At 31.2% G+C, this 24,346-nt stretch overlaps 1 protein-coding gene across 2 annotated transcripts in view; it reads right to left on the bottom strand.

Moving 5' to 3' along the window:
- LOC129231845 (proton-coupled zinc antiporter SLC30A9, mitochondrial-like) overlaps window positions 1-24,346 on the bottom strand; it is a 127,288-nt gene that overhangs the window by 35,293 nt on the left and 67,649 nt on the right. For both annotated transcript variants that reach the window (XM_054866227.1, XM_054866228.1), the window contains 4 exons: window positions 20,792-20,847; window positions 6,959-7,061; window positions 6,814-6,869; window positions 3,361-3,496 (listed from right to left, as the gene is read on the bottom strand). In XM_054866227.1, coding sequence (XP_054722202.1) covers window positions 3,361-3,496; window positions 6,814-6,869; window positions 6,959-7,061; window positions 20,792-20,847 — 351 coding nt within the window. The remainder of the gene's footprint in view (window positions 1-3,360; window positions 3,497-6,813; window positions 6,870-6,958; window positions 7,062-20,791; window positions 20,848-24,346) is intronic.

Genomic DNA, 24,346 nt, shown 5'->3' with positions numbered 1-24,346 from the left:
ATAAAACAAAGGAACAATCTTCATGTTTAAAAACAAATATTTTAAAAATGGAGCAATTTTTGTCAGATAAGTGAAAGACAATAAAAAGTCAACCCACAAAAAAAAAAAAAAAAAAAAAAACATATATCAAAATATGCAAAGCAATATTATAGCAATTATTAATGCTCAGGAATGGCTTAATACAGTAATTTCATAAAGTTCACTCTGATCATAAATGTAGCCCAATGTATAACTAGCAGCAGTTAAATAGCAGTTATTGATTTCAATAAAGCAAAACTATCGAGTTATATGCAATTATTTGCAATCTATGTTTTTCCTATTGTACATGAATGTTACTGAGTTTAACACTTATGTGATCAAGTTGCCAAAAAACGATAGAGAAATAGTCAATACGCACCTCATATTGTACTGGTTTAGTTTTAGAACAGAATCTACTTTGATACTCCCTCAATCATTACAACATTTTTAGTTTTAGAAGGGGAAAATATCAAAGCTTCAGACACTACTTCATTAAACAGATTTTGAATAAAATTATTTTTTTTAAAAGTGGGTTACAATTAGTCACCATGAGTCATGAGTAAAATAGTGTTCTGAATCTCAATCACAAAATAATCTCTTATTATAAATATATTTATTTTGATATGCTCACAAACTGAAATCCATTGATTTTTTTGTAAAAACCATCCTTCCGTTACCTCTGGAATTCATCATAAACAGAAAAATATCTTGTTCTGGAAGCAGACGGATACATGAGACAGAAAGTTATACCGCTAGGTTCTTTTTAATGGTCTTAGTGAAAAGAAGATGCAAGTTGAAAAACTTGAGCTACAACATGTTGAAAATAGGCTTTTTTTTTCACTTGGACAGTTTTGATAGCCACTTTGGATGACAATATCTTTTAGATTTGATACTGTACTCCATTAAAAGAAGTATTTTGACAATACTAGGGCAAATCGAAAAGTCTTTGCGCCTATTTTTATTCACCAAAAACAGGTACATACAGGTTCTTACAAATAAACGTAGCGTACTATGTACATTACACTATTTTTCCACATAGTCACCACACCGGTTCAGACATTTATCCCAGAACTAAATCCCCCTACTAATACCCCTACACTAATCCCCTTGTGTTAGAATTCTTCCAGCTGCCTGTGGAATCACCGTGGGATCACGTTCTTGGCTTCTGTCCTGCCAGAAACTTTTTCAATGGACCGAAATCATAAAAATCACTAGGGGCAAGGTCTGGACTGCAGGTGCAATTCCCTGTGAATTGCAATGGGGCTGTGTCCCTTGCTCCATAAAAAACGAATAACATCCTTGCTGCTAATAAGCTGTGGATATCTGAAGAACTACCGTCATCTTAAATAACAGGTAGCAGCTCCGCTCATCTAAGCAAAAGGCAGATACAACTGGTACGCTTCAAGGAACGGTCACTCCTGGGAACATATATGTTCGCTTTGTATTCACAGCCGTATTTTGGCTAGCAAAAAATAGCCACAAAGACTTTTTAATTTGCCCTCATAGAATCACGAACTACGAGCCTTTGAATTATTTTTGTTAAAATATTATGGCAACTTAAAATCCAGGAAAAAATTTCCCTTCTGTGCTTTTCTACAAGTTCACATGCATGCTACACAAAATATAGTGAGCTCAAACTCACAAAAATGAAGTTTTGTGCTGTAAATACTCGAATGCATCAACAGCTGAACATACTTTACACTCCCGAAAATTCAGGCTACCAATAAGATAAAATTTTCTGCAATCTTAGCCTAAAGATGGCAATCTGTCAAAAAAAATCTACTCGGCCATTTAGGATTACTTTTTTTTGGGGAGATCCTAGATCCACAGGATTTGTATATCAGAAGCTGAAAATTTACATAGTTAGTTTCAAAGGCATCGCTACACCTCTATAAAATTTCATCCAATTCGAAGATGGTCGAGTGGGGACCACGAGGTCACTTGACATAGAATAACTCATATTTGCCTATAAAAAAAATGAAAAAATCCAGATTTGCACTTTCTTGTCAATGTTATGAAATAAGTTTTCTGTTTTTACAAAAGATTAAAAAGTTGGCAATATTGTTTATAACAAATTGCATCATTCAATCATTCCAAAGTGACTGTTTGGAAACAATTTTTTAAGTTGTTGAAAGTGCTTTTCCTACACTGTGATATTCTACCACTATAATGAATGATAGAAATTGTGTAATGTTGTGCAAAAGGGGAGTGTTTAAACATTAAGAAATTTTACTTTGCTGCATTGAAGTTGCATTAGTTTTATTAAAATAATTTATCTTGCACTCCTCTCAGTGACCTCCAATGGAAGGATCACTTTGAACTTGTCAAATAATTAATTTGAAATTGGTTTTACAGTTGTTACTTCATAATTTTGGAGAAATATACAATGTTTAGGGGAGCTTCTATTGTTTAACACCAACAAATACAATAAAACAAGAGTAGGGTAGTTTAAAATATAGAAATTGCCTCCCAGTTACCCTGAATAATTGTATACCATTTTCTTTCAGAGCCTGCACTAGGCATTTGCCACGGTGCCAAATGCAATAAAATAATAAATTTGGCAAAACAAACTCTGATTTAGGGCAAGTATTGGCAAACATTAATATCTCCAATATTTCCATAGAAAACTTTGTTACCTCAATTTTCAGAATTATGTCAAAAAATTGATAAAATTTCCCAAGAGTAAAAAGAATGCTGCAAAATTGATAGTTGATTTGAAATTGCTTCTCTCCACAAGAAATGCTGATTGTAGAATGAAAATTAAATATCGCATATATTGTTATGAAGTGCATTAAAAATACAAGTATTTGTTAACATAGTATATTTCATTCAATTATACTAGTTTGCTAATTGAAGTTAAAAAAAAACATTCCTGACTAAAATTTGTTAAAATTAATCTTTGGCTAAAACTTAATAAATTTGGATAATTACTAGCTAACAATTTGAAATCCCTACTGTGGGCCCTGTTCTTTTGGTCAGTTGCATGCTCTATTCATTTTACCTGGCTTCTCACAATACTGTACATAATATAAAAGTGAACATTAAAAAAGTATTTACCTATAGCCATTGATTGGACAAAATTTGAACAGTTGCTACTCATTGTAATTTTTGAGTACTTTTGCCCTTCCTGTGCTTACATATTTCATAGGTAATTTCTTTATTTATTTTACACTTTATCAAAAGGGAGAGAGAGAGAGATAAGGCTCTAAATAAACAATGAAGACAAAAAGCAATTAAAATACTGTAACAGAATCAATTGTTTAAATGAGTAACAAAAACAAACCAGAAATTTTTCAGGCTCTTTAAAATTTTTAAATGAAAAGGGGAAAAAATAATATTTACCCACAATAATGATTCCATTGTATCAGGATTTAAAATGCCCATAACACCATGGTATATAGAGAGCCCAGTTCCAAGAAAAAAAATTCCAACGCCACTAACAAGTGAAGCAACATATCGCATGTTGTGATAACCGTACCTGAAACACAAGCAAAATTATGTTTCTCTAGCAGATGTAATAGATGTTTACGAGCTATTCTGAGCAAAATAAAGGCAAGTAACTAATATGATTTCTACGTTCCGAAATTAATCGAAACCAGAAATACGGAAATGAATGCACAAACACCTACATCATTAAAATCAAAAAGAATAAGAAAAAGGAAATTTTCTTCTTTGCATCGAAAGTTGCAATCAATTTTTAATTGTGTACCATTTATTTTAATCTTGGTAAAGGCACCAACAAATATGCTTGAAGCTAATACTTTCCTAAAACAAAAAAAAAAGCACTAGACATACTTTTTCACATTGTAAAATTTTGAAACAATGGTCAGAGATTTCAGCTTCACTTTAAGAATTAAAAATTTTAAACAAAGGAAGCGTTCTTTAAGGTCTTAAAAGGCAATTCATTCATGCATGAAAGTTGTGAAGGGTTACATTTCTTAACGAATTGAATTTGGATAGTATAATAGATGTTAAAAAGTTCAGATGCAACAGAGAAGCTACAAATGTAATTGCCTGCATCCTTTTTTAAAACTTTAATCTTTGAACTACAATAAAAGTTTAGCTGAATATCATTTTTGCACTCAGTTATTGATGAGTAAATCTGCATTATGTATTAGATGTTTATTTGTTAGGGGAGAAGGGGGGCTAGTGTAGACAAGGGGTTAGTGTGAACATCTGGAATTATTCTGTTATTTATTTTTTTAAATTTTTCTGTTAATTTATGCATAATGAAATCACCAACATGCACCTCCATGTGTACTTTCGTGACTACACACTTGATGGTTCAGTACAATTGACAAAATAAGGTTTTTATGGTGGAAAAGTAAATTTTGGATTTTTTTTAAAATTATTAAATTTTAGACTATTTTAATTTTTTATTTCAAGTAAAAAAAGATAAGATATTATAAACTAATGTATAAAATATATATTTTGATATTCAGTTCTGCTGTGCATAATTTTAATTAATAATTAAAAGGCTTAAAAGAAAAAAATGCTCCATGGTGTTAGATTGGACCGTGCAGTTTGAGAGGGGAAAAAATACGTGTCAGTGAAAATATATTTTATGTTATTTGCCTAATTAGATTAATTTTGATAAATATGCTTTCAATTACAAAGGATTCTATGTCCCGTTTTTTCACAATTTAGGTTTCATTTATGAAATAAGATTACTTCTTGCAAAGTGATAATTTCTTTTACATATGATTTTATTTATTTATCATAATAAGTGATGTGATTTTGCTCTTTACAATTGCTTCATAAACTGATGGATACATTTGGAAAGGATTCTGCGTGTTTTTGCACTTTTTTTTTTTTTTTTTTTACTGAGTAAGATTGCTTATTGAAAGGTGATTTTCAATTTACAAGAAATTCTATCATTTTCACACAAAAATATTATTTGTTTCAAATCACATTTCCAATGACATAAGCCTTAATAGCTTTGTGTTGGTCAAGTTTATAAAAAAAAAAAGGCATTTTGCACTACGTTGGACGAGTGGAAACCGCGTACGGAGCAACCAATTTTTATTTACATTTCTTTCAGAAAAAAGGTGGACTAATTAGTTCTCTAATGCACTGAAATTTTTCTTTTTTTCCCAATGTAAAAGATAAATCCTAAATATCATGAGCTGAAATTGTAGCAAACCTACCATCACCAGATGTTGCCAGTATTATATTCCACTCTGTATCTCACAAAACATTTAATGTTGATTTTTAACTATAATGTAAAGCAGAAAAAAAAAATTCTCTTCTGCATTAAAATAACCTTTTTTTTTTTTTACACTGAAAAAAAGTGAATAGCTTTCAAACATGTTAATTTGTCTTTGAAAAAATGTCTTTTTTTTTTTTTTTTTTTTGACAATTCATAGTTACAAATTGATACATTAAATTTTTATTATAAATTAAAATATGCTTTGTTAAAGTTAACATTGACTATGGAATCTGCTAGTTATGTTAAAATTTATTTATTTTTGGTTTTAAATATACAGTTTACAATGCTTGAATACTATTCTAGCTTGTCCACACTAGCTCCATGTTATGGGACTAATGTGGACAAAAAGAACATTTTTTCAAATCTTTTTTGTTGAATGACTATTATGCCAAATGCGTTAATGTATCAATTAAAACAAGTGCAAATTATTGTAAAAAAAAATAACAGGTGCATTAAAAACAATATTTAGTATATGTTTTGGCCAAACATGCATAATTTGACCATACAAACCCCCTTATCCTATACTATAAAATATAACATTTTAATTACAATAATGAAAATACGATACAGTAGACCCTTGTTTTACGAGGGTTTATTTTACGGGGATTCGATTCTACAGGGTTTTACATTTGACACTTTTATTTTATTTTATGCGGATAAATTTCAGTTTTCCTCAGACGCGACAATGCAAACCGATAAAATTTTCCCCACTTTCCAAATTCCAATTGTTAAAGAATTGCAGATTACACGTATTAAACTGCATTTTGGCATACTAATAATAGAGTTTGGGCCACTGGAGACATTTTACGCGATTGGTTCCAGAACTCTTTCCAGAAGTAAAGTTATTAAACTCACACAGTTCAGAACTCACTGGAAGAAGAGCTTTTAGGAGCGAGAGGACGACAGAACCAAAAAGGATACCGACATTGGTGATATACAATCAGAAACGTTCATATTGAAAATGTTGAGCCATTCCTAGACAATAAGCATGATCTTTTTGATTTGTTTGCGAAGAAAGATTCTATCATGGAAATGACGCAAGTGACCATGCATGCGTTAATACTCTGCAAAGAACTACAGAGAAAAATTCTCAATGAGTGCCAAAAGACTATCAGAGCAAGCTCAATTTTATAAACAGAACACGAAGTTAAGTTTTTTTTACATAGAAATCGATATAAGTACACATTAAAGGTATTATACAATTAGTCGTCACTAAAATGAAGCATTTTTTTAGTCTACGGAACATAACCTCTATTTTAACACCAATATTAAGTCTTAATTTACGCAGTTTTGATTTACGTGGCATTTCCATGGAACATAACCCCCACGTAAAACGAGTGTCTACTGTACTATTCAGAAACTACCCCGACAAAAAAGGGCACTCAAGCATCCAATGTATTCCCTGACATGTAAGTTTTGTTAAAAAGCTTTGTTTCATAGCAAATTATTGAAATATTAAAAGAAAATAAAAAGACCATTACGGATTGAATTTTTATAACTCAACCTATATAACAAAATCTTTAGAAAACTAACAAAAACTAACAAATCTTTAAAGAATTCCACACAGATCTTAAAATTGAACTTACGGATGATACTGCGTTGGTGTTTGGAGTGACTTTTTAATACCATATGCAAGTAAAAGCTGAAATAGAATGGATAACCCAATCAATAAATCATTAAAAAAATGGAGGAAGAAAAGAATGAAACAGAAAATTACTTTGAAGATCTAACCTGATTTCCAGTATCAGCTAAGGAATGAATAGCTTCTGCAAACATACTATGGGAACCAGTATAAAGCCAAGCAAGGAGTTTTAAGGCAAAATTTGTAGCGTTTCTACAATTAAATAAGTGTCTTGTAGAAGTATGCATAACTATCATCTTCACAAAATATAATGTTTTCAAAAGAAATTTTGCATCCAAATGTTTTTCTAACTTTCTACAGCAAAACACTTAATAAGAATGCATAAAAAAGCTGCAGGCAAATCAAAGCATCAAGTTGCAAGCAACCTTATATAAGCAATGTGTATACCTTTACACTGGTAGCTAAAATATTTTTAGCAAAACAGCAAGAGGTTCAAAAATTTGGTTTGGCTTGAAATAAAAAAAGTGAAGATAAAAGCTGCAGTATAAAGCCAAATTCTTTTCAGAGACTTTTCTCAATAAATAGTATATTACTCCCTTAAAGCCTTGATTAACTTTGTCCTAATAAATGTTCAAAAGATCATTCTAAATGATCCCTTCTCTGATTGAGTAATAAAAATGTAATATGTATATTTAAGCTCACTTGCAACTGTAGTCAATCTGGGGTCTTCCACAAGATTTAATTATAGTTAAAAATTCAGTATAGCTTTTTATCACCGATAAGCGAGACTTATCACTTCAGAGTTGAAAATGAATCTTTCAATATTTTAATTAATATACAAAAAAAATTCAAATATCAAATTAAAATTTACTAATAAGTAGTTCACCATCTGTTTTAATTTGTTGAGCAGTAAAACAATGTTATATAAGAGGCAGTTAGTATCAAATCTAGCTCAATCCATTTTCAAAAATTTCATAAGGGAGACAAAAATTATTTCCCACTCGGCCCAGCAAATTTTTCCAAAGAGATTAATTGTCATTTGAATGACTTTTAGTGTATCACTTCATTTTTGTTTTCTTTTTTAAAATAGCAGTATTGTTTAACTATTTACAGATAAAAGTAAGTCAGATTGAGCTAGTTTTAAAATAAATTGGCCATTCTTTTTCCAAATTGCAATTATTTTCATTAAGCACCTCAATTTTTTATTTTCTGTAAAATCAAAAATGTGACTTAATTTAGCAAATCAATGTAATTGAATCTTTGAGTTTGAAAACTAGTCATCTCCGCTTTTTTTTACCCAATTGAGATTATTTTACTTTCCAGTTCAAATGATGTAGACATACTTTTAGCCAGTAAAAAAAGACATATTTTTCAATACTAATTATAGAAAATATTAAGAATTAAAATTCATTGAAATCTGTATTTAGTTCAAAAACGTGCCACATCCAGGAGATGCCTTGTTTTTTAACAATTCATTGCTGATTTAGGCAAAATCAAGGGGGAAAAATCTTAGAAAAAAAAAAAAGCTCCTAAAAGTGATACCATTACCAGTGAAGGAAGTATATTCTGTAAAAGTTGCTATAAGCCACGAGAAAGTTACAGACATTAAGATGGCACTAAAATATGTACTGAATGACTTTTTGGATTTTTATGAAGAAATATGTTTTTATGGCCCAGCACAAATTATAATGATCCAGAAGAAGATTTCTGAACTGAAGATTTAGTTCAGCTGTTAAATATTAACTGTTAATTGAGGAAAAGGTGTAAAAATAGGCCATGGGTGTAAATACAGGCACCCCTCTCTAGTAACTTAAGGGGAGTACTGAAGACTGGCAGTGAGGACTGTAGATAGTCCCACTTACTAATATAATGTAACACAGAGCAGTTTGAACCCTTTTTTCAAGTAGTGTGGAAGCTGTTTGAGTTATTGTGAAAATAGGTGTTTTTTTGGACAACAAACTTTTTAGAGGAATATGAAATAGCTTTCTTTTCATGTTCTTATGTTTAGTTTAAAACAATTTCACAGTAATATCCAGAAAGCAGAGATCTAAAGCTACTTTTTTAAGCACACTTTTACGTTACGTGCGAGAGTGATCATTTTTTGTTTGTGTAAATATGGGCCCCCATTTAAAGAGTTCCCATTACTATACCACCTCTTTTCTTAAACAACAAAAATAATTTCACAAGTGATGCATTTTGCCTCTTTCGTGATAGAAAAATCCCTGAAGACACTCGGGGAGAGGTTGGGAGAAATGTGTTATGTGACAAATATGGACACACTTATTGTGAAAGAGCTGAAAGAGCCAGTTAGGTTAGCAACTTATATAAATATTTTTTCCCCTTGTAATAAAATTATCTACCATTTTGTATAACTTTATCCTCTTTTAAACTATTTTTGGGGACTTTTTCGAACGGTGCCCATATTTACACTCCATATTTTCTGGTGCTGTTTTAAAAGCTTTTTGTAAATTGCCATTTTTTAAATGAAATCATTGGTATTAATCATTGTTTTGCCTTCTCGCATTTAGGATCCTAGAAAGACAAAAATCTAGAATTTATTGAACTAAAAGTAACTTTGAATCAAAAACAAAAGATTTCCATATAATATCCATATAAGAAAGAAGCCCATATTTACAACTTTTCTTCTAATAGTACAGGGGCAGAAAAACTTATATCCATTAATTTGTAGTATATAAAATAAATTTTACTTTAAGTATTCAATAAAGAATTATCCTTATTTTCTCTTGTTAAAGTTATGGCAAGTATTTTTTAAGATTTTTGTCCGAAAACAAGTCATTTCTAATTTTTCATTATTTTGTTTAATGAAACAAAAATTGTTATAACCACACAAAAGTAATTAAATCTTAAATGAACAGCCATAGTCTATGATTCAAAAATGAAAAGAGCTCTATATGTGAGATGAATGTTAAATAATTTAGTTTTTGTCTCTCTTGTAAGATTAGTTTTGATGGAGAAATCAGGTTTTCAAACTCATTGATTCACCTATGTTGATGATTTTATTCCTGCATTCTTAAGGTAACAGTTCAGTAGAAGCATGCACACCTGCCATTTTTGAAAGAAACATAAATAATAATTTCACTTCAAAAAACAGAAAGAAAAAAAAAGATTTTTACCCCTAAAACAAGAGAAAAAAAGTCGGTTTTACATTGAAAATATTTTAAAATTATGCTTTTGCTCAAAAATACCACAGAAATTTGTTTAAACATTTACAGATCAAGGTTTTAAGGAAATTATACATTTTATTCACTACTCTTTAAACAATAATTCATATTAATTGAATATGCAAAAAATTCCAATTCCCAACAGAGATATAAAAAGATTGCATTTTTCTTCTGATGTATGAAAACAGAACTTTTAAACGCATTAAGTTTTTTTTTTTAAATTTCTATTTTAATTCAACCATATTAATTACTACCAGCATGATCATTTGAACTTTTGTGCAAACTAAAAAATGATGAAAAGAAAAATCTCTAATTTGAGATAATTTTTGCAAACTTATCATTTTTTGTTTTGCTTAATCCCTAGTGAGAGGGTAAGTTTTTTTACAATAATTTTAGCTATATTTGTTTCTTAGTGGAAGAAAGTCATACTCAAGTGGGAAATCTGAAGCAGCCAAAAATAAATAAATAAATAAATGGGAAGCTCCTGTGAAAACAGTAAATTTAGCAGGTATGAGATGGTTTTGAAATAAAATCTGTTTTAGGCTATGATTTTTGACTTGATTGAGATGGATTTAGTCCAAAAAGTATCAAATTATAAAAGAAAAACTTTTCAAAATTCAGATTGAGCTGGTTTTGATACTAAACACATTGTATGTTTAAATTTAGAAAACCTTCTGATTCTTATTCTAAAACTAGATAATAACTCCTCAAGGTGTGACGGGGCAAACTGCCTTTTAGTCAGAAATTAACCTTAGAATTTGACGTTTTCGAATAAATATCTGTACCATAAGTTACATTTTCACTACTTTTCTGGAGAGCGTAAAAAGGTATGTTTACTGCATATGAAGGTTAGGACTTGCACTCTTATAAACAGTGATGTTCCCATCAGTTTTTCTGAGGATATACTCGCAGTAATCCATCGCGCACAATATGTGTATGCGATCATATACATAATATGACATAATACAAAAATTTTCGGAGCATGAGGTTATACGCTATGAGCCAGAAAAAAAGTTTGAGAGTATACAGCGTATATGGAGAACACCACTGCTTATAAAACTGGTCAGTATATATCAAGGTCTTTTTTTTTACAAAATTACATTGTTATAGCTTAATGAGGAAAGGAATCTAATCATAGAGTCTGACCATCTATGAGATAGAAAGGCTAACATGTGGCTTACAGGCAGTAATGGACCCATCAATTAGTTTTCAGAGATACTACCTGTTTAAAATGAAATTACTGAATTTTAGGAGCTCCAGCAACCAGTTAATGCACTCACGCTAATCAAACATAACCAATGGTTTTGTACTAAGGTAGGAATTGAAGACATAAGTACATTCATTTTATCGCAAGTTTCATTTTTGGTGACATCACGTCAGAGTGTTACTCAATCAGTGATTTTGGCTATTATATATATGAGGATATATTTAATTTGCAAGAACCACAAGCTCTGATACATTTTCTATAAATCAAGATTTCCAATATCTCAGGTACTAACAGTCCTAATTAGCCTGGATAATTAAACTTTTACTGTACAGATGCATTAGAATGAGATTTCCTAAATGAGAACTGAAACAAAAATGTTTTTTCAAATCTATTGCCTGAAAAGTTACTACAAACTGTGGAATGAAGCCTTAAAAAATACGTTGAAATATTGTTGGTGTGTGCAAAACGAAAAATGATATTTTTCTGTATTCTACAGATAAAAAAGTGTAATTCAAAATAAATAAATAAATAATAACAATATTTAATAAATATTAAATACTGGCATATACAATTTTCAAAGCCATTTAAAATAAATAGCTAAATTAGTTTGAACAAAGATTATGAAGCTGGTAATTTAAAAATAAATGAAATAAAAACATTTCTTTAAGAAGTAAGCATTTCTTTCTTTGAAAATATAAACAACAATTTTAAAAAGGAACAACATTTTGCAAAAAATTACAGATGCGTTTTTCAGGGTTTCAAAGTACCTTCTCCTCAATGCTAAGAAATGAGGTAATGGATGTCGTTTCATCCTATAATTCATTTATTTACGTGGAAAAAGGTAACCTTGAAACATGTTTTTTGCATCTTTTTGCAAGCTAAGCTTTTTTAACATTGTTGTTTACATTTATATTTTTTAGCACAAAGGTATGCATTTATCTATTATCCCCGTCCTTTATAAGCATTCAATTCATCAATAAGGTACAATAGAAACTACAACAAGTGAATAGTACTCGATTATGTGGTAGGCAAGCATAAAGAATATGAAACAAAATTCAGGTTGCTGAACAGATACAATATATATGACAGTCTTTGAACATTTCAAAATTTTTAGATTGCTCGATTTTCATTTTGATTGCATAAGGCACAATCATTCAGGGTAACTTTGTGCAACATTTTCTATACTTTTAACTACTACATGCCTATTTCAATAGGGCAGCATTTCATGCATCTACTGCATGAAACGAAAGAAAAACATGTAAAGTATTGTGGAGTTATTCAAATTAAGAAATAATTTTTCTTAAAACCATTTAGAATGGATTTTTAACCTGCCTCAAAGTTAGCCTAACATACGAGATATCATTGAGCCACGTGAGAAATGTATTGAGATATAAACTATATTATGAAAAATATTGTAGCTGTGGAACTTCAAATCAGAAATATATGAGTGATAAACATTTTAAAACTCACCATTTTTGTCATGTAGCATAAGCTTTATATAAATTATTATATTGCTGAAAATATTCCTTGTATGGAAAAGTGGAAGAGAAAATTAATTATTTGTGTAAGAAAGAAGAATGTAAAAGAAATTCGTTTTCAATTATTAAACTAAAAATTACCCCTCTTTTTACAGAATTATACTTGTAAAGTTGATAAAGAAAGAAAAAATATAAACATGTAATGTATTCAACCGGGAAATTATTAGCCACAAAGTTGTAAGCTACAATATATATTTTGTGTCTGTCTTACTAAGGCTATGGTAGATTTTTTTTTTATGTGAGTTTAAAATTGTAATATTCATGTGTTTTAGCAGTGTTTGTCAGGTATAAAATGAAATAAAGAAAGTATTTTCTGGGAAACAAATGTCCATACAATTAACATTTCAGTTTGTATATAGAATTTGTTTATAAATGTAGGTAAACAACAACCATAAGTCTAATGTGGAGCTGGCTCAAAGTAAGCTTGAATACTGGAGAAAAACTATAATGTCTTACTTTTTGTCATTTAACTAAATATTATGAAACAAACTGTTATACATACAGAGAAACTTAGAAATAAAGTCCAAGATTAATGCGAATAATGTTATACGTTAAAAGATTCATAGGATTTCAACAACTTCAAATCAGCATTTCAAAATAGCTTCCAAATAGTGACTTTAAATTAGTTTTATTTATGATAGGTTGTAGACAGTTTTGCAAATTTATTCCCTAAAATAAAAGAATAGAAAACTGATTTAATAACCTCACCAGCAGAATGAAGCACTGGCCATCAAGTTTATTCTTTAATTTGAATAAACTAAAAAATTTGAAGTGCTTACTGAAAAAGATTAAAAAATTTCAAATGAACTAGAACGGCTGAAAGATACCCTGAACGATTCATTTTAGCTCTTCTAATACTTATGTATAAATTTTGAAACTGAAGCCGAATAGAGCATAGATCACACAAAAGTACAATATGAAATATTTTCTGGCATATTTAATTATTTAAGTTAGAAATCAGCTTGTCAAGCACTTTTGTGATTCAGTAGAATAAGATAGACATTGCAATTGAAACTGAAATAGCTAAACATGAGATTTTAGTCAAAACATGTTATCTACTCCTGTTGGCTTGAACACAATAGCTACCATAATAAAATTTGAAGTTTACTAACAAATGATTAATGTAAATGTCACACTGAAAATTTTAAATGTGACAACACTATTCTTAACTGGAATATTGTATGCTAATATAATTTTTGAAGCAAACCTACCTATGAAACAAAAGTGATAATCAGCATATACAAAGAAAAAAGGGCATGATGTACAGCAGAGTTAATCAACCCTAAACCCGTGGGCACCATAGTGACCGCCATTGATTTTACGTGTCCGCTGCTATAGGATAATAATAAAAATATATCGGTTTTTGAAATGAAATAGCTTTGTAAATGATCTCATTTTTAATTATTAGCTTCACAAAATGGCATCCAACACAGATAAAAGCACAAATCAAATTGTAACCAATTTCTTTTTCCTTTTGCATTCAAGAAAAAAGTTCTAGAATATAACTGAGAGAAGTATAAATTTCCTATCTTGAAAAAAGCAGAACATAAATAAAATTATGTTACGTCTCCACAAACTGGTAAGAATAATTGTTTACGACAATGAATACAAAAAATAAATAAAAAAATAAAGAAGAGAACGCAACTCAGAGATGCACACATTGATGACTGCTAATGAGCATAAATATCAGCATGCGTCTTAATTAAGCAGCAATAGCCAATCAAGTGCAATGACAATAATCTTATTGACTTTAAAAATTATATTTTTTGTATTAGAAATTTTGGACATAGCAAATTGCGCGTGAATTTAGTAATTACCCATTTTACACAAGAATATTAACAAAAAATTTATACGATAACTTATATTGGCAATTATTAATTCAGATTGAAAAACATTGTGCTTGCCATTCGACCAACATTCTAGAAAGTGCTCTCAAGTAGAAAAAGGTTGAGGACCTCTGAGGTAGAAAATTAGCTAATGTAAAAAAAAAGGTTAATAGTGAATAACCATTAGATTATTCGCTCAATTTATGCCTCAGTAGATTACATATTATTACAAAAGTACAACTTTTTTGTGAATTTATAAATAGTTGACTTCGGATAATTCATTAATTACGTGCTTCTTTAGGATATGAAGATACTGAATGAACATGTTGTTCCTTGGAAAGAACTCAAAAGGCAGCCAAGAAATAGTCGAACCTGGCTATAGAGAACCTGGGGTATAGCGATCCCCCGGTTGTAACAAAGTTTTCGAATGGTCTGAACTGAAGTCCTGTGCTATTGATGCAATTTTAAATGCTTGTAACGATCCCCAAATGCTAGAAAATTGGCTATAGCAATCCGAAATTTCAAGCTTTTCACCATCTAGTAAAAGAAGTCAGAAAGATGTCCTCTCATCCGTAAATGTCCTTGACTTAAAAAGTGGATTCACTTCAAAAGAAATTTATTGGACTGAATTTTTGCCTTTGTACATGTGCAAAGAAATTGTTGGGTTTCATGAGTTTCAGTATTTTTTGATTGATCCAAAAAGATTTCACAAGAACACCTTCACTGTGAGCTCATCTTCCGATATTGATGAAGAAACAGAAGATCCTGAACCTTCAATTTCAGCTCCAAAGGCAGCTGTCAATGTTTTGAACTTTTTTTTTCTTTTTTGGCAACTGAAACTATAGCTTAACATATAACATGTTGCAGATTTGTCTCCAATAGCTGACTTAAAAAATTGGCGAAATACATTCAAAATAAAAATTCTTGCAACCGAAAATAACATCCTTCTTTAATGCTATAAAAATTTTTTTCTAAAAAAGGTAAATTTGTATAGTTAGCTTATTATTGAGTGTAATGTAATAAATACATTTCGCTTAATTGTCAGAAGTACGAAAAGGAACATCTTATAATTAAGATGTTGATTATGGAAGTAATTGAGCGAATTCAGACATTTATGAAAAATCAGATGTAGCGAACCCTCGGCTATAGCGATTTCTCAAGTTGTTCAGTTGAGGGCTCATTATAGCGGGGTTTGACTGTATAACAACAATGAAAAGGAAGTGTTATAATTTTTTTTTCAAAAGTTTAGCTGGGTTAGTATTTTTTAGATAATTTTGTGTGCATGTACAAGTATTTTTCAGGTGATTTTTGCTGTTTCCAGTTACTTTACAGGTTAAAATGTATGTAATGTTGAAATGCCTTTCGTAGAAATTGAGCATTGCTTTCTGATTACATTGGTATTGTTTATCAAACGCATATACACCATAAAAATCCAGGCTCAAGGATTTCTGAAAACATTAACATGTCCAACCATTATACATAAATCTAGTTATTATCCATTATACATAAATGCGGTTAGGTATAGACAAAGTCAGCAGACCCAAATCTTAGTCTTTTTGAGACAATCATTACATTTAAAGGTTGTTTTTTTTTTTTTTCAGTTTCCCCTATTTTAATTTTGCCTGTCAATCATATACAACATTTTCTGTACATATTGCAGTATATTTCAAAAAGACTATACCTACAACCCTCTCATTGGCATAGCTGAAACCAATAGGAAGGAGACAGAACATCAAATCGAAACTTTAACAAGTAACAGTCAAAGAAATACACAACATGCATTCCATTACATGTAGTTCATAAATTGTGGGGGCTCAACAAGATAACATCAGATCAATAATTACTCATGGCTGCAAACATGGTCTAATTATAAACATTTGCAGCAGCATCATAAAGAAGCATCTGCAGAACACTTATGAGGACATGTCGTTTTATATTATGCTACACAAATATCAGCCTGAATAAAGAGTCAATAAGTCATTCTTTAGTTGTGTTTTTTACATGTAAGAAGCTCTAAATACAACACTGTTCTTAAAAATCATTTTATATATTTAAAGAAACCTTCCCTAGATGTTTTGAAATTTTTCTACTGAAACCTACTAACTGACTGAAGAAATTGATCACATATGCCCTTTCCATCACACATTTAAGTGCAGCAAAGCTATCAAGTGACAGATTCTTTATTATTTTGCTATCGATTCCACTTAAACAACAGCAAGAGAGCACCTGATACTGAGTATCAGAAAAATTGTCAGTTCCATGAGACTGACACAGCCCGAATGAAAAGTAAACTGGAAGCTAGCTAACATAACGCTATTCTTCAAAAAGGGGTCTAAAGGTAATGCTGGGAATCATAGACCTGTAAGTCTGACTTCAGTGATTTGTAAGATGTTTGAAGCTTTGATCAAAATTAAGATCATGAATTTCTTAGAGACTAATAGTCTGTTGACTAGTTTGCAGTATGGTTTCAGGAAAGGTAAATCTTGTGCTACTAATTTATTGCATTTCTACGACAGTTACTTCAGCTTTAGATAACAAAAAATGTGTGGATGTTGTTTAAATTGATTTTCGAAAATCTTCTGACAATGTACCGCATGTTGCTCTTCTCAGCAAACTAGCTGACATAGGAAAAGAAGGAAAAACTTTACTTTGAGTTAGAAATTGGCTCACTGGTAGGAAGCTAAAAGTAGTTGTGAGAGGAAAACATTCTAAATGGAGTGATGTTTTAAGCGGGGTTCCTCAGGGATCAGTTTTAGGGCCTCTTTTGTTTATTATCGTTATGGATGACATCAATGATAATATTTCTGGAAGCATGAATTGTTTTGCTGATGATGTAAAAGTTATGGGGACTGTCAAAAATGAAGAATGAGACTAAGGCTCCGGGACCTGATAGCATTTATCCAAAAATTTTAGTTGAATGTGTGGAGGAATTAGCAGATGTAATCGTAAATATTTTCAATGCTTCTTATAACTCAGGGACAGTGCCAGAGGACTGGAAGCTGGCTAACATTACACCGCTCTTCAAGAAAGGGTCTAAAGGGAGTGTGGGAAATTATAGACCTGTGAGTCTAACTTCGTGGTTTGCAAAATTTTTGAAACATTGATAAAAATTAAGATAGTAAATTTTCTAGAGACTAATAATCTATTGACTAGTTTTCAGTACGGTTTCAGGGAAGGTAAATCTTGTGCAACTAATTTATTACATTTCTACGACAAAGTTACCATGGCTTTGGACAATAAGAAGCCTGTAGATGTTGTTTACATTGATTTTCCAAAAGCTTTCGATAACGTACCGCATGTTGCTCTACTTAGCAAATTAGCTGATATTGGAATAGGAGGGAAAACTTTCATTTGGGTAAAAAACTGGCTGACCGGAAGGAAACAAAGGGTAGTTGCAAGGGGAAATTATTCTAATTGGAGTGAGGTTTTAAGCGGGGTTCCTCAAGGATCAATGTTAGGGCCTGTTTTGTTCATTGTTTTTATGAACGATATTCACAAAAATATTTCTGGGAACATGAATTGTTTTGCTGATGATGTCAAAGTTATGGGGACTGTAGAAAATGAAGAACAAGCAAAACAGCTGCAAGAGGATCTAGATCATATTACGGAGTGGGCTGACAAATGGGGTATGGCTGTTAATATTGGGAAATGTCAAGTGCTACATTTAGGGCATGGAAATAAGTGTACAAGTTATTATTTGCAAGGTTCAGTCATTAGTCAGGCAGACAAAGTTACTGATCTGGGGATCTTAATAAGTCAGGATTTAAAGTTTAGCCAACAGTGCAGCATTGCTAGTAACAAGGCCAATAAGATGCTTGGGTTTATTAATAGATCTATTTCAAACAAATCTAAAGAAGTTCTTCTGCCCTTATATAGAAGTTTGGTAAGACCTCATTTGGAGTATGCTGTTCAGTTTTGGTCTCCTTATCTTAAGAAAGACATTAATGTATTGGAAAGGGTTCACAGGTGAGCTACAAGGCTAATAAGTGGACTTTCCCACTTAGATTATGATTCCAGGCTTAGAAGGCTAAAAATGTACAGTCTTGAGCAAAGAAGAGACCGAGGGGACATGATTCAGTTGTTTAAATTTATTAAAATGAAAGATGTTATGGAGCGGAAGTTTAGCACTGAAAACAGGACAAGGGGTCATTGTTTTAAGCTATTTAAATCTCAGGCTAACATGGATGTTAAGAAAAATTATTATTTTAGCAGGGTAGTGGAACCTTGGAACAGTTTACCGGAAAAGGTGGTAATGAGCAAGGGAGTAGATAGTTTTAAGAGGGCCATTGATCTTCACTGGGGATTGTAAATTGACTAGGACCAGTCTAGCTGGGCCCAGAGCCTGTTGCTGGTCGACACTTTTGTATTTGTATTTGTGTAAGTAAAATAGCTTCAAGGGGATTTGGATCATATCACTAAGTGGGTGGATAGAAGGGGTATGGCAGTTCATGTAGAGAAATGTCAAGTGCTACACTTAGGTCATGGAAATAAGCATACAAGTTATCGTTTACAGGGTTCAGTCATTAGGTCAGGCAGAAAATGTTATGGATCAGGGTATCATAATAAATCAGGACCAAGTTTAGTGAACAGTGCAGCATTGCAAGTAACAAAGCCAATAAAATGCTTGGGTTTATCAATAGATCTACTTCAAACAAATCTAAGAAGGTTCTTCTGCCTTTATATAGGAGTTTAGTAAGACCTCATTTGGAGTATGCTGTTCAATTTTGGTCGCCTTTCTTGAAGAAAGATATTTCTGCATTGGAAAGGGTTCAAATTTAGGACTTTCAGATTTAGATTATGATACCAGACTAAATAGGTTTAATATGTATAGCCTGGATCAAAGGAGAGTCAGAGGGGACATGATTCAGTTATTTAAATTTATCAAAATGAAAAATGTTAACGGATTAAATTTTTGCACCGAAAGCAGGACGAGGGGTCATTGTTTTAAGCTATTTAAATCTCAGGCTATCTTGGAAATTAGATAAAACTACTGCTTAAGTAGGGTCGTGGGCACTTGGAACAGCTTACCGGAAGATGCGGTAATGAGCAAGGGGGTGGACAGCTTTAAGAGGGCAATTGATCTTCATTGAGGACTAATTAATTGACTAGGACCAGCCTAGCTGGGCCCAGAATCTGTTGCTGGTTGTCACATTTGTATTTGTATAAACAGCCTGCATGAAAAGTCCAACCTCCAGGCCTGATATTGGCTGAACAGAAAGTTCACTACCATTTCCAAGGAACTGCCATATTGATTGGCATGTTAAGGCACCATTTCACAACACTCATAACTTTTTAGACATGTCAGTATACACAAACTTAAGTCATTTCTCCAACATTGCCACCTTAGAGAGAATGTCAATAATTTTTTTATGATTAAAACTCAGATAATTAATTTAGTAAGTGTAATCATGTAAACAATGAACTGATTTAGTAAATATTTACCTTTGTGCTAAAAATATTCTTCATTAATTCCAACATAATATATGTTGGAACTAATTTTCACTGCATTTTGTGCCTGTAAATAAAGCACATAATTGCAGACATGAAAGAAGGCAAATGTTCAGTGTAGAAATAATAAAAAGGATAATCAATGTTACTAAAGCATACATTGCAAAATTATTGAATTCATGTGCTTTTTAGTTAGAAGGGGACGTTTTTTTGCAGCACATACGTTTTGAGTTTCTGGAAACTAAGTAGCAGCTACAATGAAGTTTGTGACTTCATTGTACGCTTAGGGTCAGAAAGTTCTAAGTTTTTTGCAAGGGGTTCATGAAACTCAAAACATGTGAATACAACAATAAGTTTTCAATTTGTATTTTATCAGTAATATTGTCATTTAATGAAATATGGATTTTGAAATCACAAGACATTGTGAGTGATAGAGTCACATGAAAACAAAATAGCCATTTTTCTCAGAAATGGCAATATTTTTCAAAAACCTTTTTAAAAAACAAATACATGAATTAATAATAGATGACAAAATCAACTCTTCACTTTAACTTATAATTTTGAACGTAATAGTATAATGCGAGATTAAATGAAGAAATAAGGAGTTTGTAAGTTCCAGAAAAGAAGAAAAATAGAATATTTTGGGAAAAGTAGCAACATACAAAATTTAGGAGTGAAAAACAAAGTACAGGAAACATACAGCAAAAAACGTCAACTCATCAAGAGAATTATATTACAAATATTCTCAATTTGCAATAACTAATAGTAATTGGATTCTTACATTATCACAGCAGTCATCACAACTCTTCCAGATGTTCTTAGTATCATCTCTTGACGCTAAAAGTACAAATGAAAATGCATGACGATTTGTTAAGTTTTAGAAGCATCTTTTGTAAATTTTAGTGTTTTATAATTCAGGGTGGAAAAATATATTGAAAATACAATCCATGGTGGACATTTAACAAATTGGTTTAAAGAAGAAAAGTAAGTTATTAAGGGTTTTACTAGTTGACAATACAGGTTGACAAGAAATAACTTAGACACACATAGTATATTATAATTTTAATGCTAATGAAAATATTTCGACCAATATTCAAAATAAAGATGTATACATTATTTCGTCTGATAAATTTACAAATTTTCAAAGTGGCTACCTTTAGCTATAACCCTTATGAAAATGTTGATAGAGCTTAATAGAATTCTATAGAAATTATTTCTATAATAATTCTATAGATATCCATATAGAACTTGAGAATGAAGTTTCTATGGAGAATTTCTTCTACAAAGTTCTATAGAAACTGCTATAGAATTTGAGCATAAGGTTCTTACACATATTAAATTCTATAAAATTCTATAGAATTTGATCAGAAAATTTCCTTTACTGTAGAATTTTGTAAAAAATTGAGAATTCGTTCATTTTGTTACTATTATTTCATTAGTGTTTATATAATAATTCTAGTTTGGAAAGGCTAAAAATCCCTAATTAATCAGGATGTTTAATCCCTAAAATGAAATAGTTTAATTCCTAATTAATCTATTTAATTTTAAGAATGATTATTTTAACAATTAATTATTTGTCAAGGTCATTTTTTTATTACAAGGGAGGATTGTAGTATGGTCTTTAATAATAATACTGTTGCATTTTGTCATAGTTCAAAGAAAAAAATCAAACTTAATTTAATAATAGAAAAATATACTCATAAAAGATAAAAATTACTTATTATTTAATATGTTTAAGTTATTTTATAGTAATAATAAAACTTCCTAACATTGAAATTAATTCTAAGTGTATGAGAAATCGTATAATTTCTTGTCATTGTTTAGTAAATAAAATAATCGAAATTCCAAGATGCATTCTCCCTATTTTGTCGCGAGAGCTTGCCGGCAATATTTCTCTCAATCTCTTTGCGCATGCACCAGTCTGTTTTCCCTTTTCTGCCACAAATCGAATCGCCCATTTTGCATGTGCGATCGACCCAAAGCGTTTTGCGCTGAAAATGGCCGAACATTGGTGAATTCGTTAGAAAGTATGTGTTATTTTTGTGTTGTTTTGTTATATTTGATTGTATCAAACCAATTGAGAATGAAAAAAATTATGAATAGTAGTTATAAAACAAAACTGAGTTTGAAATCCAGAATGAACTTCATTATGCATAGGAAATAGCATTTGATTTTACGAAATAAATAAAGCTCATGACTGAGTAATGACATTAATTTACTAGTGATTTTTGCATTATTAATTTATATGTAAGCAGCAATAACCGAAAGTTTGGACGTGTTAACATTTATTTTTGTACTGATAGGGGTTTTAATATTTAATTAGCACTCCCAAATGATGCCATTGTTCAGTTTTATGCAGTGTCTCTATCTAACAATAATGTAAAATCGTTGGAATAAATTGCTGCACCTAATATTTTTAGGCATAATTTGTAAGGAACCATTTATAACCATTTTAAGAAGACTATTTATAAGGAAATATGGAGCTTAAAACGTGCCACAAAATTTTTGGCCATGGACTGTAACTCACTTACTGATATTTTACTCCATTCCTTGGATAAGGATTTCCTTAGGGATGCCAAAGTTTTATGAAGTTTAGCACACACCCTTGTCTCCAAGCATTCTTCTTTGTTGAACGACATCAAAGACCACAATTTGGACAAGGGTGTGTGCTAAACCTCATAAAACGTTTTCAACCCTAAAGAATTCCTTATGCAAGGAATGGGATAAAATATCAGCAAGTGAGTTGTGGCCCACAGATGAAAGTTTTGAGACACGTTTAGAGCTCTGTATTAAGGCTAAAGGTAGACACTTTGAAAATTTGTAAATATATTAGACAAAATATTGTATTGATATTTATTTTGAAGTTTGGTCACAACATTTTCACCAGCATTAAAATTATAATGCACTACCGTATTTTCAGGAATAAGCGCCGCGGCACATAGAAGAAAAAAAGGCAAAAAAATCCTTTGACCTTGGATGACGAAAAAAGCAAAGAGGGGGAGGGAAGGCGAGTTGTCAGTGACTGCACGTGTTTCACTGAGGAGAGAAACGCTGATCCACGTGGGCGAGCAAGCCTTATCACGTTGGAGCAAAAGGGTCAGGGAGAGGAGGCAGCAAAAGTACTAGTAAGGGAGGGGGATGGATGTCCAATTTTGTAAAGGGAATATACCACTGCCCTCCCAAAAGTGGGTTGCTCGGTCAAGCAACTTAATTGAAAACTTGTCTCCTAGCTCTAATTTTATTCTTCACTCACATCGTTGCGTTGCATCTTTTGCTGTCGTTCGTGCATTCTTGGCTTATCTTTTTTATGGGATTTTTTCAGAGTTGCTTTTGAAATGGCTCCTAAGCGATTAAAAAGTTATACTGCAGCCTTTAACTTTAAGGTAATAAAGGCAGAAGCAACTTGCTGCCAGAGAGTTTGACATTAACGAGAGTGCGTTTGCCATTGGAAAATGGATAAATTAATCATTGGAAATGATGGCCAATCGAGGAACGCAAAGGCTAAAAGTGCAAAATGAGGATTTTTAAAAATATTTCATAATTGAAGCAGTCAGAAGCAAAAGGATGCAAGTGGACATTTTGAAGTTTTGAGTAAAACACGTTTAAAGATCAGATCCTAGGTAGGCTTTCATTGAATTTTTTTTCTAAATCAAGCTGTATACCGGAACCTACCAGGGCTACTAGTACTATATCTTGCCCCAAGATATAGGAGGGGTTCACCCACAATTAGTCCTGTTTATCTCCAAATTTTAAATTTTGCCACTTGCATCCTTTTGCTTCTCACTGCATCAATAGTTTATTAAAAATTATAATGAGAAACAAAAAAAAATTATTTACTTTTAATCCAGCTTTCTTTACTACTATGTTGTGCTTTTAAGTTGTTTAATGTTGGGTGTGCGCATATTGAAGGTGCGGTGCATACATTTAAAAAAAAATTCTTTGAGAATATATTACGATGCGGCGCTTACACCGGGTGCGGCGCTTATTCCCAAAAATACCATATATGTGTCCAAGTTATTTCTTGTCACCCTGTATTTCAGACATTAAGAATTAAAATCAGTTCAACCAGCAAACATTTTAAATCTGTTTTTCATGTAATTACTATTTCTTGGTGGATGTTGTCATGTTACAGAGTGAATTGAAACAGATCTGGCTCAATCAGGTCAAAAACCAATTTTCTTTGAAAAGTAGTTCTATCTCTAATTGCTTTTTGTCTCTTCAGAAAATTTAAAAAATGGCTAGAATTGCAATTGAAATAATTGTAAAAAAACAAAACTTAATACAGAAATAATGAATAAATTTATGATTAAGTTCAATGTGTCAATGTTCTAATTAT

Source organism: Uloborus diversus, chromosome 10, assembly GCF_026930045.1.
Source record: "Uloborus diversus isolate 005 chromosome 10, Udiv.v.3.1, whole genome shotgun sequence".
In the NCBI taxonomy this organism is placed as follows: domain Eukaryota; kingdom Metazoa; phylum Arthropoda; class Arachnida; order Araneae; family Uloboridae; genus Uloborus; species Uloborus diversus.
This window is presented reverse-complemented; position numbering and strand designations above follow the sequence as displayed.